This window comes from Pithys albifrons, chromosome Z, assembly GCF_047495875.1.
Source record: "Pithys albifrons albifrons isolate INPA30051 chromosome Z, PitAlb_v1, whole genome shotgun sequence".
NCBI lineage: Eukaryota > Metazoa > Chordata > Aves > Passeriformes > Thamnophilidae > Pithys > Pithys albifrons.
In genome coordinates this window covers 15,152,226-15,167,253 of record NC_092497.1, presented here as the reverse complement: position 1 = coordinate 15,167,253, position 15,028 = coordinate 15,152,226, and the positions used below count along the sequence as shown (strand labels likewise).

Genomic DNA, 15,028 nt, shown 5'->3' with positions numbered 1-15,028 from the left:
CCCTTTTCCTGGTTCTTGTGATGGTAGTCCTCGGTCACAAAGTGATAGCACAGGAATTTAAGCCACCTTAACTTTGCAGGGAGATAACTGTGATGGTGCATCGGAGTTGTCCATCTGTAGAAGCCATGGAAGGGAAAACAGGAGAACCTGTTGTTTTTTGACGTGATTTGACTGTAATAGTGATGTAACACTGATGGCTTTGCTCACCTGTGTTTTCCCTGCCTTCTGATGGTTTTTACGAACAACTCCGCTGACTGATGGGCCGGCGGTACCAGTGGAAGCCGCAGGATTATTGGGGGCTGTTCCTCCACGCGGGACAGCGCCCGGGACAGGCTCCCTGGGCGAGGCAGCCGCGGGGCGGCTGGACAGCTCTGCGGGCACCGGAGAGGCCGCGGACCTGGGGGCTCCGGCAGCCGCCTCGCTGGGCCGCTCCGCCGCCGGCTCCGCCTCGGTCACACCGACGTCAGTGCGCGTCAGGGCCGAGCCCCTCGCCCTCCTCCGTTTCGGGATCCGCCGTCCCGCCGCCCCTGCTGCCCTCGCCCGCCGCTGGGCACCCACACCCGCACTCGCCGCCCCGGCCCGGCCCCGCCGCCCCTCGCTCCGCTCCCCGACAGCCGCGCAGCGCGAAGATGGCGGCGTTCAAATCCCTCCTGCAGCCCCTCGGCCGCCGCATCCTGCTGCCGGCAGCGCGGAGGGCCCAGGTAAGGGCGAGGGGCGACGGGGCCGGGCCGAGCCGGCCAGACCCCGCTCCTGCCCCTGCCCCTGCCCGTGCCCCGCCGGGGACCTTGGCGGGCAGCCCGCGGCCGTGTCCCGCGGGGGTGGTCGGGGCCCCGCGCCAGGGCGGCAGCCCCTCAGCCCGCGGAGGCGCTTCGCGCCCGGCGGGGCAGCGTCGGGCTTTGTTCCGAGGGGTCTGCGCCGCGGGAGCCCCGCAGGCGGCGGGAGGGAGCGAGGGAGGGAGCGCGGGCAGAGCGCGGACCCGCGGCAGGCCTGGCCCCGGCGCCGAGCGGGATGCGGTGACCTTGGGAGAGTGTCACGGAGGTCTGGCTTGGAGGGTTTGTTGGCTTGGAGGTTTTGTTTGGCTATTTTTTTGTTTGTTTGTTTGTCTGGTTTTTGTTTGTTTCTTTTGTTTGTTTCTTTTGTTTGTTTTTACTATGTTTTATTCATTTCCCCATCATTTCAAAAGGCAGCACAATGTGTCACTGTGTGTTCGCTCGTTGCCGCGGCCGCCCCGGCTGTCCCGGCGGTGCTGCAGGTGTGCATACCTGGCTGGCAGCCCTGCCATCTGCTGCCATCTCCTGCTGTCCCCAGACGGGCGGATTTCAGCCGTGCAGCTCCTTCACTCGCTTGCTTTGCCCTTCCTGCGGGAAGCTGCTGACACGACTCTAGTGGTTTCCAGCCCACATGTAACCATAGCCAAGTTATTTTTTTTCTTTCTTCAGCCAGGAGTGTCTCTGGGAGTCTTCCCATTTTATTTTATATGAAACAGCTCACCTTTTCATTGCCCCTGTTTACTAATCCTCATGTCTTTATGGATAAATCTTAGCACTTTCAGTTTTTGTTTTGCTAAGTCACATTTTTGCTTTTCCATAAAACTGATTTCAATTTTGTCAATTATTCTAAGAATTGCTGCCAGCTCCAGAGGTCTTAGCTTGCAGCCCCAGTGTGCAGGGAGCATGGGTGATCCCTGGGACACTTCAGCTCCCTGAATGCCCACCTTGTTTTCAGTCAGCAGGGTAGGTGGGAAAGAGGCTGAAGGGAACATATTTAGTATGGAAGGATGATTACTTTTTGTAAGAGACATCCAATGTGCAAATGCATGCTTATGTAACTTGTGCTGCTCTGTTCACTGTTGCATGCTATTGGGAAGATTAAAGAAAAGGTGCCACGTGGCTTCTTCAAAATATTTTCCTATGTGTGAGTGCAAGGACACAGCAGAGGCCTGGCCTTCCTCCAGCCCTGGTCCTCAAGCCCGTTTGCAGCCCTGTTGAACTGCAGCTCACAAGTCTGTTAGCACTCAATACTCCTTTTGTAAATTGCACACCAATTGGGACCAGGAAATGTGCTCTTTGCAGCCTACTGTCCTTGTGAAAAAAATGTTTCCGAAAGAATAATAAATCAGAGTAGTTTGGGTTGAAAGGACATTTAGGTCCTCTGGTCCAACCCTCCCACTATCAGCTGGGACATCTTCAACTGGACCCGGGTGCTCAGAGCTCCATCCAACCTGACCTTGAATGTTTCCAAGGGATGGGGCATCCACAGCTTCTCCAGGCAACTTGTTCTAGTGTCTCATCACCACCATGGTAAAAATATTTCTTCTTTGTATATAGTTTGGATTTACCCTTCTCTGGCTTAAAACCATTAACCTTGTCCTGTCACTGAAGTACCTACTAATAGGTCTGTCCCCTTCTTTCTTATAAGCCTTCTCCAAATATTGAAAGGCCTCAACAAGGTCTCAGCTTGGAGCCTCCTCATCTCCAAGCTGAACAACTACAACTGTCTCAGCCTGTACTCACAAGGGAGAGATGCTCCACTCCTCTGATAATGGCTCTCCCCTGGACCTGCCCCAACAGGTTCATGCCTTTCCTGTGCTGGAGACCCAAGAACTGGATGCAGAAGTCAAGGTGGGGTCTCACCAGAGTGGAGCAGAGGATCAGAATTGCCTTTCTGGCCACACTGCTTTGGATGCAGCCCAGGACACTGAGAGTTCTGGGCTGTGAGTGCACATTGCCAGCTCACACCCAGGCTGTCATTCATCAGCACTCCCAAGTCCTTCTCACCAGGGCTACTCTCAATGAGTTCTTCTCCCAGTCTTTACACCTGCTTGGGATTTCCCCGACCCAGGTGTAGCACCTTGTACTTGGCCTTGTGGAATCTAATTAAAGATTCCCATGGGCCAACTTGTTCAGCTTGTCCAGGCCCTTCTGGATGGCATCCTGTCCCTTGGGGTGTCAGTTGCACCTCTTGGCTTGGTGTCACCAAACTGCAAATTTGCTAAGGGTGCACTCAGTCCCTCTTTGTCACTGATGAAGGTATTAAAGTGTTTTGGTCCCAATGTATCCCCCTGAGGGATACCATGCATCCCCTGTATCCATCAGGAATCTGAGCCATTGACCACTGCCCTCTGGATGTGACCATCCACCCAATTCCTCCTTCCATGCAATCCAATCCATCTCTTTCCAAATTAGAGAGAAGGATGTTGTGGGGGACTGTGTCAAAGGCTTTACAGAAGTCTAGGTAAATCCACAGCCCTTCTCCAATCCATTAGGTAGTCATCATAAGCTGGTCAGGCAGGATTTCCCCTGGTGAAGCTGTTAAGGCTGTCCCAAATCACCTCCCTGTCCTCCATGTGCCTTAGCACAGCTTCCAGGAGTATGTTCCATGATCTTCACAGGCACAAGTGTGAGGCTGACAGATAGTAGTTCCCAGAGTCCTCCTTTCTATCCTTTTTAAAGATGGGCACAATGTTTCCTTCCAGGAAGTCTCAAGGACTTTACCTGACTCTGTGACTCTTCAAATATCATGGATCAGTGAAGAAGTGGTCCTGGTATAATTTGTCATGCAAAACATTTCCCACCTGGCACTATTTCTAATGACCCACATACTGTTTTTTGATTAAAGCCATGAAAGAGAGGAACATCAGTGTTTCCGCTGGGAAGACAGCAAGCCTCCATTTAGAAAGTTATTTTTATTGTTCAGTATAAACTTTTGCAACTTTAATTTTAGAAAGAGGACAGTTTGTGTAATCTTGAAACTGAGCCAAAAATCGTAGCCCTGCTTGTAACTGTATCTAAAGGTAACTTTTGGAGAAGAAATGGGCTATTGTCTTTAAAACATTTGTAGATTATCTTGTTTATTTATTAATTTGTCTCCATCTTTCACAATTTAAAAATTTTCACTTTTGCTATCAAATAAGAAGTGGAAACACCACTAGATACTACTGTAGCTTCCAGATTTTCTCAATTGGTTCAGACTCTATCAGTGTAGTGACTTAAATGACATTTTTCTGTTGCCTGAACAAGTACTTAGTATTAATTCGTATTATTAGTGGGAAATATTTACAGAGAAATTAGGGGGAAGTACAGAATAAAAAAGGTAACTGTGACATAAGAACATAATAGATGAGTTATTATGACTACTGTGTCATGGCTTTGCATTCTGAAGTGTAGGTTTGGGGGTGGAATTTGTATTGATTTCCCTCTTGCCCTCCATATTTCATGCATTTGTTGGTGTCTCCCTGATTCTGGGCTGTTCTTCAACAACACAAAATGTTCTGAGACTCTTATTATGAAGCATTAAAACTGTGTCAGGAAGCTGGGGGAAGGTTCACTCTGTTGAAGGGTGTCCCTGCTTACTATACTGCCAGTACAACACTGTCCTTCATATTGCTCCTTGTCTTTCCCTCAAATTTTGTTGTGGTGATGGTGTCTCTGCTTCAGCAATTTCTGTTTCTGTTTACTGTCTGGACACCTTTGAAGCTCCATGTATCAGTATATAAGTTTGAGGAGTCTGTGGATTGCTCTAATTCATGCAGAGGAATTGCATTTGTAAATCTGTTTGCATAAAATCACAATTTGTCAGCAATTCAGAATGGAATTCTCTTGTTTTGGCAACTTGTGTCCTTCTTTACCCTCAACTCTCCATGTTTAGAATTCACAGTAACAGTATCTTTTTTAATGCATTTCCCCCTTCTGTAGCCAGAGGTATGGTCTTCATTATAAAGTTACTGTATGATGCCTTTTATTCATTCACTTGTTTCTTGAATTTTGTTCCAGATTTGTGGATGCTATTTTTCTACCACCTGTCATCGCAACACCAAATTTTATACTGATCCTGTTGAAGCTGTAAAAGATATACCCAATGGGGCAACTATACTTGTTGGTGGTAAATAATTAAATTCCTTATGGATGCAATCATGTTCTATCAATGAGATACTTTTTATTTGTTTACCCTGTTTCTTTTAATATTAACTAGTTTGACAACCTGTGGAATTGGATGGCTTTGTGGGTTCCTGCTGTGCTTATGAGTGGCATACTCTTTCAGTGAGAAAATCCAGGTTGTATCTTAGGGGAGGGGAAAAGGCTCAGAGAAGTCATTACTTTTCTTCCCCACTCGTGAAGTACTGGACTCTACTTGTCTCAGTTTGAATCTAGGAAATCAACTTGGGCTTTTTCCAGATAGTATTGTTATATCATACAGTGAAGAAGTACAATTTGGTTTGATTATTTTTATGATAACATTCTCTATATCCTGTATAAGCCCCTTCTCTGGGTCTCTGTGACCTATAACCTGTTTTTGTTGTAAGAAGTGAAGATAATACTTATCTATGTTACTCTCAATGGTTATATGTAGCATTTCCAGAAGAGTCAAGAAGTTGTGTCACACTGACTTTTATTGTGACTTGAGCCTCTGAATATTCTGTTTCCACAGTTTCCTACTGTTGAATCTGCATAAAGAAAAGTGATTTCTATATTTTGTAGGGTTTTTTTGATATTGAAGAAGCAATGAATGTAACATGGTGAAACATGAGAAACCTTGAGATGTATAATGATGAGGCAAAATTACTTCTGGGAAGATTTTGTTGTTGTTGTTTTATTCTTGTTATTTGCAGGAAAGATCTAAGGCCAAGATAGGTTGGACTCGATGAGCTCAGAGGTCTTTTCCACTCTCACTGATTCTGTGATTCTGTGAAATGGTAGTACTTGTAGTGTGGCATGGTATTTCGTTTTAGGCATACTGGGTCCTTGTATTAGCAGGTGGGAGTGTGAGGCACCTGTGCCTGGGTACAGATCTGCATTACTGTGCTTCCAGTTACACATTTTCCCAAGGGTACTCTGATTCCCATACTTTTATCACCTAATTATAGGCCAAGCTGTGTGGGATGTGCAGCAAAGATCAGAAGGATAGGTGAGTAGAAAGAGGAGAAATAAGGAGTGCAGTGGTTAGGACACACATGAGGAGAGTCAAGGCCCTGGAGACCTTACCCAAAAGCCATTTGTGTGCGAGCAGACCTGTGATGGGTGAATGGCTGTCGTCCAAAGTGGGAAGCAGTCTGACCAGGAGGTTCCAGTACTAGGGGGCAACTCTTTCCAGAAGTGTTACTTAGTCAGCTAAGCAGCTTGTTCCGTTCAGAAAAGATTTTTCACTCCCAGACTTCTGAATGATATGTGTTCTTTCAAACACTTGTTACAGATTCAATTTTCTTTATTTTATATAGGTTTTGGATTGTGTGGTATTCCTGAAAACCTCATTGGGGGTTTACTGAAGACTGGAGTAAAGGGAATAACTGCAGTCAGTAACAATGCAGGGTAGGTGTTCCTATGTCTGTGTTCTAAAAGTACAGAGTAAATATTCCACTCACAGGAAAATGCTGATCTGTATGAAAACTGCTTTCTTTTCACCATCATAATTTTCATATTATCCACACAGCTTGGTTTGAAAGTGCCATTTTTGGAATGACCCCATGGAGTGCAGTACTGTACGTATACTCAGCTTTGTCAGGGACCACCTGTCATTGTAGAGAGTTGCAATTATTTATATTTATATGTATTCAACTGGTTGACTGTAACTGAAAATTCTGACTTAGAGGCTTTAAATGTAGTATCAGTGATTTTGTGTGCAAGTGTGTGAAGTTCCAGATACTTTTAAACCCATTTGAGTGCTTCCTGGCCTTCCTACTGTATTTCTGCTACTTTGAAAAACCCAAGCAACACAAAACCCGTGGAGAACATTTGTTACAAAAGAATGGAGAACCTGTTTAGTGGGTCTTGAAATTTTTTGATTAATTTTTTTAAACAGTTGCACATCAGGAAATTTAATCTGTGACAAAAGAATGGAGAACCTGTTTAGTGGGTCTTGAAATTTTTTGATCAATTTTTTTAAATAGTTGCACATTAGAAAATTTATGTGGGTTTGCTGGTGAGAAAACTTCTTTTACATATAATTTCTCCATTTCTCAGTTAGGCTAATTTTTACGCAAGCTGTTCATTGTAGTAGACTCCAGAACACCTAACGATCTTCATATAGAGAAATAACTACTGCCACTTCTGTTGAAGTGTGTTTATAAAATAGAAATGAAATTAAATGAAAATATTGATATGCAAAATATGAGTTGCACATTCATTAGTTAACAGATGATTTATGTTGGTATTTGGTACATTGTGCTAGCTTGAGCTGGCAAAACGGCAACTGCCCAACACAGAGAGAGACCCTCCCCCAACACTTAGGTAAAAACCCCCTAGAACCAAAAATAGCAAGCTTTTTATATTTTGCATAGAAGAAAGAAAATTAACACAGAATATGATATAACACATATATATATAAATGTGGGAAAAACCCAGCAACAACAACAACCACCAAGTCGCCCACCCAGTAATACAGATTCAACCACACCAGCTGAGAAACAGCCATCAAGAGAGGAGGAAACCATTTTCAGGGCCTACTAAACTGAGGCCTACTAAAATTGAGGCCTAAACTACTACATACACACAGAGTAAAACTTAAGATCCTTAGAATCTTGTGAGAAACAGTTTCTGCTGGGTGATAAAATGGAGAGAGAAAGAGATAGAAATAATTTTGAGTGGAAAGATCAATTGCTAGAGTACACATCATTAACTTTCCTCATAGTCTTATTTTTGAATGACACACATATATGTACACGAGAGAGATCACACAAATGTTCCTGAGATGGAAGTAAAAGTATTTGAGGAAAAGTGGAAAGAGGAGCATTGTGGACTAGAATGGAGAAGACGACATTTTGCATTGTATTCTGCATATAGTTTATGATGTTATAGGTTAGAATTCATTTTGATTGAAATAATGTTAACTTTCCTGAAAATTATTTGGACTCTGAGGCCGAAGTGATTTCTGTAAAGCTTTTTGTTGCTGTCAGGAAAGCAAAATTTAATTCCTTTTTTTCTTGAAGCTAGTTTTCCATGAACATTCCTGAAAGTCTGGGAAGTTCTTCACAGAACAGTGTAACAATGTGAAAATGCCCAAAGACATCTAGAGTTTTCAAAAAGTCCAGTCTGTAAAAATACAAATTTTACTCTCATGTTGAACAATATAATTTATTTTGAAATTTAATTAATAATAAAATAATTGTTTCATCTGTTGGTTTTATTTTTTATATTATTATTATATGGAACTAAGCCTGTTATAGTTTGGTAGGGTTTGGGAACTAGGTGAAAACACAAGTGTTGTTAGTAGCAAAGTTAAAATTCTTATCACAGCAGTTGATACCATTTCTAATCTTCCAATTAGCAGGTCAAAAAGCATGCTTTTCCAGTACTAGGCATCCTCTTAGCATCTTCTAATACCGTGTCCAAAAGCATAGTGGTATTATCAAGTACTGGGATGCTAATAAATGTCTTTAACTACTGAAGTAGCACAGCAATCGTATACCCTGCAACAATAGTATTGAAAGGGTGAGTTGTTCCTGTAATACTGAGGTGTCAGGCACTTTGTGAGTTGAGTAATTGGCCACTTTCAGGATGCCACATGACTCAGTGTGTTTTACTGTGGTGACACTGTGTTGCAGTTGATGCCCTGCTGTGTTTTGATTTCCTGACTACAGCTGTTTTCTCCAGCTCTTCCAGCAAACAGGAGGTAATTGGTTGTGGCTAGGTTTTCTCATCCTGCAGGGGGGTTAGCAGGCAGCTTGTAATTGGAGTAGGGAAGGAGCCAGCTACGTACACAGATAAACTATTCTGGAGAGCCATGCAGCTACATGGATTAAGTCACATGCCTTTCAATATGCATGAACCATGGAATGTATCACAGAGCTATCTGTTTATAACTAAAATAGCAGCAATGGAGACAGTGATTCGGTTACATCTGAAAACCAGTAATTAGGAAGTCCTGAAGTATTCTTGCCAACTCTCCTAGCTGGAAAGAAGGTTCACCAAAGCCTGGAAATGCTTGGCAGAGTCTGGACGCAACTTTAAAGGAGTAGGAAGTTCATGTCTTACTTGCTGTTCTGTGTGGCAGTGTAATAGGGAGGAGGTTCCTGCTGCAAGAACTTGTTCTAATCATGCCAGTTCTAGTTACTGGCAGGTAAAGTCCTTGTTTTGGCTTTTTTATTGGCACCCTGGTTAGAAACATCATACTGTTAAACTTACTGCCAGCTGCTACGCGTTGCACTAGCACTCACACTGTGTGCTGGGTAGTGAAACAGCTCCTTTCAGAGCAGTTACTCTTTTGCCAAGCCAAACAAGACAAAGTGTTTGAAAGGGAAGCAGTACAAATAATTCAGTACCTCTGGTATTTACACAACTTGCTGCAGGGGAAACTGAAGCTTGTGAACCAGGGCAATAGTGAAAGATAACCATGATAGGTGGGTGTGCTTTGAAAATACAACCTCTCACATCTTTCCTTATAACTTGTTTTCCTTATATATAGTTCATATTTTAAATACTTCCTTTACACTGTGTTTTTGTAAGTCCTTTAAATTTATTCTGTCTCAGTAAGCTACCAAAATCCATTTTATTAAAGTTTTGCTGCACTCCTATCTAAATTTGGTTCGTTCCACCTATGTCAGTATGTCCTTATTTTAAACATTGATTCAGTAAATTCCTAACATAGTTGTGATTAGTTCTTCTTGCATGTGGTGTTTTTCCATCTGCTTGTAACTTCATGGTATCTTATTGAATGCTAATTTCAGGTTACTTGGAATCTGGGACTTGGATGTTTCAGCTCAGTCTATGCTAATACTTCCCTAATGCAGGTTATCGGACCTGTTGTTTCAGGATCTGTGTTGCAACAAAGAATATGTTCTTGTCAACATAGCCACATAATTGAAATGAAAGTTTAAACACTTGAATGAAATTATAATTTTTAATCAATTGAGCTTAATTAAATAGATGACTAATTTTGGATATAATCATATTCTGACATCAACACTTCCATTTTGTGTCTACTACCTGAGTAGGCTGAGTTTGGGCTGGGTATAAGTGAAGTCCATTATTTGTAACAGCTACATATGTGGTCTGACTGTTTTATCAAAATTGGACTTAATCTGTTTTTGAGACTTAAACATGCATTATTTTTGAATACAGTAGTGTTGACCAGAAGGTTTTCACTTACAGTAAAAATAGAGAAGTCACAATTAATAACTTAATTACTAATCACCTGGGTGCTCATCTAAAAGGAGATTGGCAGCATGCTGTCAGCTTATTACTGTTTCAGTCTGTGTTCTTAAAAGGCATTACCAGCTTTTTGAACCCTAGGTCTCTATACTCATTTTGAAGGTCTTTAAAAGTTACAATTTTATGCATTAGGAAGGAGAAGATAGCTTTGAGATAAAAATTTGAACTATTGGTTATAATGCCTGTGATGCCTAAGAATGTGATTTAATGTAATTTTAGAAGGTTTTAGAATCATATAGTCTCTGCTAAGTTGCCCTGATCTTAAGTCTGAATATTAAAGTGCCTTTCTCATGAACTGGCAGGCCTTGTCAAGGTCAAGCTGTTTTGAGCAGACACTTGCAAGATAACAGAAGACAAACAACAGGAGAAGGCCTAACTGCCCCCCCTCCGATGAATTTAATTTTAAATAAATTAAAATGTCAGTGCATATATAAAAAATACCATCAGGCGGAAGTTAAATTCCAAATTTGCAGGAAGATGCGAAGTTTTTCACCACAGTATTAGGTACCAAGTGGTTTTAATGGAACAAATTTAACAATCTCTTGATTCAGAAAATTAAAATGTAACTGAAAAAGTCTAAGGGACTAGGAAGGAGGCTTGTATGTACACAAAGATGGGATCAAGGTGATGCTCCTATGTCTTATATTGTATGTGTCATTTTTGTATACGCATAAAAAATTCTTTAATTGTTCCAAATTAAATTTACTTTCAGGAGTGAAATACAAGGTCACCAGGGACTCTTACCTCTCTTGGTGGAGAGAGAAGAGTGGAATTATGTAAAGTCCTGCACATGGCAAGTTGCCAAAATCAGCAGGCAAGATATATATTTTCAGTGAAGTTCATTATTTGAAGCAGTTTACTTTCTTTTTTTAAATCTCCATTCTTTATAAAGTATTTAATCAGATGCTTTATTACAGCTGTTAAGTTGGTGACACTGTGAACTGCAAATCCCTGAAAATCTGCCCAGGTCATCTAGCTAATTTTAGTGTGGAGGTTATTTAGGGGTTTGGCAGGTCAAATTGTACTAACTTTGCACTACATGGAACTATTGAGAAATCAGCTGTGCATATAGCTTTCTAGTTGTGATCACAAACAACAATATAGGAGTGAAATTCAGTATGGTTGAGGAATTGTGTCAACTTGATTATAGAAAAGTGATGAAGTTAATCCTGTCTTTCAGCCAGGTGACTTTTGAAGTATGATGCATTCCTGAAGAAATTCAAATATTGATCAGATTAACTCTATACAATGAACTTCACTATGAGGGGAAAATATGGTGAATTTTAAAAGCTCTGAATAGAGTTGTTTTACTTTTAATAACATCTCATAGCAAAAAGGAATATGGAAAGTGGAGACCTTGCTGCTGATGTAACCATGCAATGTACAGTATTTGTCCTCTTCAGAAATTATATGACTTTGAACCTTTTGATGGACTTGGCCTGTGTGTCTGCACCCCTCATTCTAACAGGAGTGGAGCATTGTTTTTGGAGGGAGGATGGTGGAGAAATTTTACTGTGAGACTTAAGCTGAGATGAACTTTCGGAAGCAGATAGGACAGAGTTCCCATGAGAAGACTTAAGTAGCCAGAGGGACAAGGGTTCAGCACAGACACTGTAAAGGAGAGGGAGATTAATGCCAGTTTGCATGCTGGGCTTCATGATTCTCCACAGCCATGAGCTCCCTTATTTTTCTTTTCTTCCTCCCCTCAAAGGGAAAGAAGTCCCAAGCTGCTGAGCTGAGAGATTCAGTGCACTGTTTATTTTGTCCTTTGCTATGGACTGAAAAGGTGATGAGGCAGTTCCTGTGGTTTCTGGGAGCTGTGACCCACTGCCCTTTTTTTTGCCTCGTTCTTCTGAGGACTGCCTTAGCATATGGCAGCACTCAAACTTATCTTTTCCTCCTCTTTTCTCATCACCTTCCCTGAGAGAGCTTCAGCCTCTCTTTTCTGCTTTTCATTATGCAATGTTCAATTGGACAGCTGGGAAAATGTACTAGAAAAAAGAAGGTGGTTGAAGACAGTGTCAAGACTTTTGGCTAAGGACAAGAATCAACAAGGCAAATAAATATTGTACCTCTGAATAATTTACCATTCTACGAGCTGACTCTGTTTCTCTCTCTCTTAGTTAAGTTGTATTTCTCATCTTGCCCTCTTTCTGTATACTCATCTGGAAGTGAGGAATGGAGAAGGAGAAACAGAGTGTCATCTGAGCTGGCTCCTTAGTAACCTTACAGTGTAAAACATGGGGAGATTATTGTGGGACATCATAGTCTCGTTGTTATGAGCCAGCTCTAAGACTGGGGAAGGCAATGCATGAAGAACTGTTATGTGACTGATTGTCCACATTAATTTTACCCTTGGTATGCCTGCACTTCTGTTCAGTGTCTCCTGATAGGCATTTAGTAGGCATCTACTTATTTTCTGCACAAAGACTATAAAGAATCTCTCTAGTACTGACAGAATTATACTTTATTTTTGTGGACCTAAGAACACAGATGGTACTTTCATCCACATACCTTCTTTCATGTTGGTAAAATTTCATGCTTTAGTCAGGCATCTCTGTGATCCCAAAAGCTTAAGACTGTGTTACTAAGAAATGCCAAACATGAAGTGATTAAAGCATTCCTTTTAGTTGCAAGGCATATCTGGTCTTCCTTAGGAATTGTGGATCTATCAGAAGACATAATTGCATGTAACTTTGAGACCTTTTGAATACTGAAAAGCTGATGATTACAAAGCAAAACAGCCTCTTCTACATGGAGAATGATAGAGGAAATTGTTTCCTAGTCTATTGCCAAGAAAATTTCTAGCTCTGGAACAAGTCCATCTGTTACCAAGTTTCAAGTGTTGCTTCGTTATGCAATACTTGGATGTGCTGAATGCCTAAAGAAACTGCTCATGTATCTCCAGAAGCTGACTAATGTCTTTACATAAAGCATTCCCCAGGAGTAGGACCAATCATTAATATGCTTTTTCTCTGCGGCAACAGGTAGTTGCAGGAAACACTGGTTTCTGGCTGAGGTGAAGTCTGGCCCCAGGATTCATATTGCATGCTTTTATTTCTTAATTTGTAGTTTTCGGGGGTGATGTAGTTACCCTTCCATCTTTTCAGTCCCCAAATGTGAGAGGAGAAAGGTCAGGTAGGATATCATCTTAGCTCCTCATTGGTGAATGTGTTTTAATTCTCTAAAACTCAAGATATTTGTGTTAGTCTTTAATAACCAATGACTTCTGGCCTTGTGAGATCTCCCAGGAATATGCATCTTGGGTTCTAGAGAATCTGAAAAATGATTGTAGAGGAATATGTTGTTTTAAAAGATACAGAGGGAAATCCTTACGCTTATTGATGCTGCTTACCATCCAGTAAGGGGAGCTGGTGTGTTCTGACCACCCTCACTTTTTTAAAGACATATATATCTGTCTTTACAAAGCAGAGAAAAAGGACAGTTGCAATTATCTTCTTTTACTCAACCTCTGCTCTGAAACAATAAGCAATTATATCTTGTGCCAGAGAGCGTGGCATTCCAAGTACCCTTTTTTGTGCTTCATCAGATGGGTGTGTGAGGTTTTTATCAGTTTGGCAACTTAGGTAATCTCTTCTTCCCTGTGATGCTGCGGAATGTATTTTTTTTTTGAGCCACTAAATAAAATGATCTGAGAGTTGCATATCATTGTGTATCTACAGTGAAAATCAACATGTTGCCTTTGACTACTTCTGGGATACTGGAGATATGTGGACTAGATCTTTGGAGTCATCTTTGGCTAATTTTTTTGATTACAAAGGGCAGACATTAATTTTTAACAGGAAGGTTTTGTAGGTCTGAGTGGGACAAAACAATAGGAAGGAATGTTCCTAAACAGTGAGGCCTCTGTAATTTTTCTTGTCTGCATCACTAGAATCAGGAACTTGGGTTACCTATATCTTTGATGAGTGCTTAGTTAAATCTCTTTTCCTATATGTATTTCATATATTCTGTTGGTTTACACTTCATCCTAATAGAGAAGGGGGAAACTTCTAGAAATCTTAATTTCAAGGGCAAAAGAATGCATCCTCTGTCTAGCACTACTGCGTACCTTCCCCTTTCTGACAGCACACATAACAACTATGTTAACTTCCACCACGCCTTCTTCCTTCCTATCTAGAGCAACACATTTTTATTGTATTCACCTTTGTTTAAATTTTTAAAGAACTGAATCCAGCTTTTGAAATAGATATATAGCATGGATTATTTTCATTCACTCAGTAAAGGTTCTATTTTTCTTTTTCTGTTACTGTTTGATAGGAAGAGCATTGCCTGAAAGACAGATATTTTAGGGGTAACATTTTCAGCATAAACGTAGTTAAAGCTGAAAAGTTCAAAAAAACTTTTGTGCTTGAAGCAACACATTCAAGAAAGGAGCACGATATGGAAAGGGATAACAAGTAGCTTACAATTACCATGTTATACTGAAGGCAATTTTCTCAGACCAGATTTTTTTTTTTAATCCCAGGTGGAGATGTGAAATGATGAGCAAAGGGTAAGGAGAATAGGAGTGAAACAGCATTTTATGTGTCCAATGTTAGTTTCTTAGGACATTCAAATGTAAGATTAAAACACAGGAAACATGAAATAGGATGAAGTAATCAAAATGAGTTTTTGGAGGGAGATGAAAACTGATGTATATAGAAAGCAGAAAGGTTATTTTAGCTGGAAACCCTAATGGAGGTTGCATCCTTAACAAAAGATGGATGATGCTGTATTTCTTTAAAGAAATTTAAATTTATTTTTGAACAAATTGGCTGCATGAGGGGAGGAGAAAGAGTGACTTAAGATGTGAAGAATGACTTGGCATGAGTGTTATAGACAATAACTTCTGGGCAGCTTTCTACTTAATATCTTTGTAACTA

The 15,028-nt window shown here is 41.2% G+C and overlaps 1 protein-coding gene across 1 annotated transcript in view; it reads left to right on the top strand.

Moving 5' to 3' along the window:
- Nucleotides 1–422: 422 nt before the first annotated feature.
- The window catches only part of OXCT1 (3-oxoacid CoA-transferase 1), an 85,966-nt gene continuing 71,360 nt past the window's right edge, over nucleotides 423–15,028 (top strand). The window contains exons 1-3 of the mRNA XM_071580397.1: nucleotides 423–701; nucleotides 4,773–4,881; nucleotides 6,215–6,305. Of these exons, the coding sequence (XP_071436498.1) occupies nucleotides 630–701; nucleotides 4,773–4,881; nucleotides 6,215–6,305 (272 nt within the window). The 5' untranslated portion in view covers nucleotides 423–629. The remainder of the gene's footprint in view (nucleotides 702–4,772; nucleotides 4,882–6,214; nucleotides 6,306–15,028) is intronic.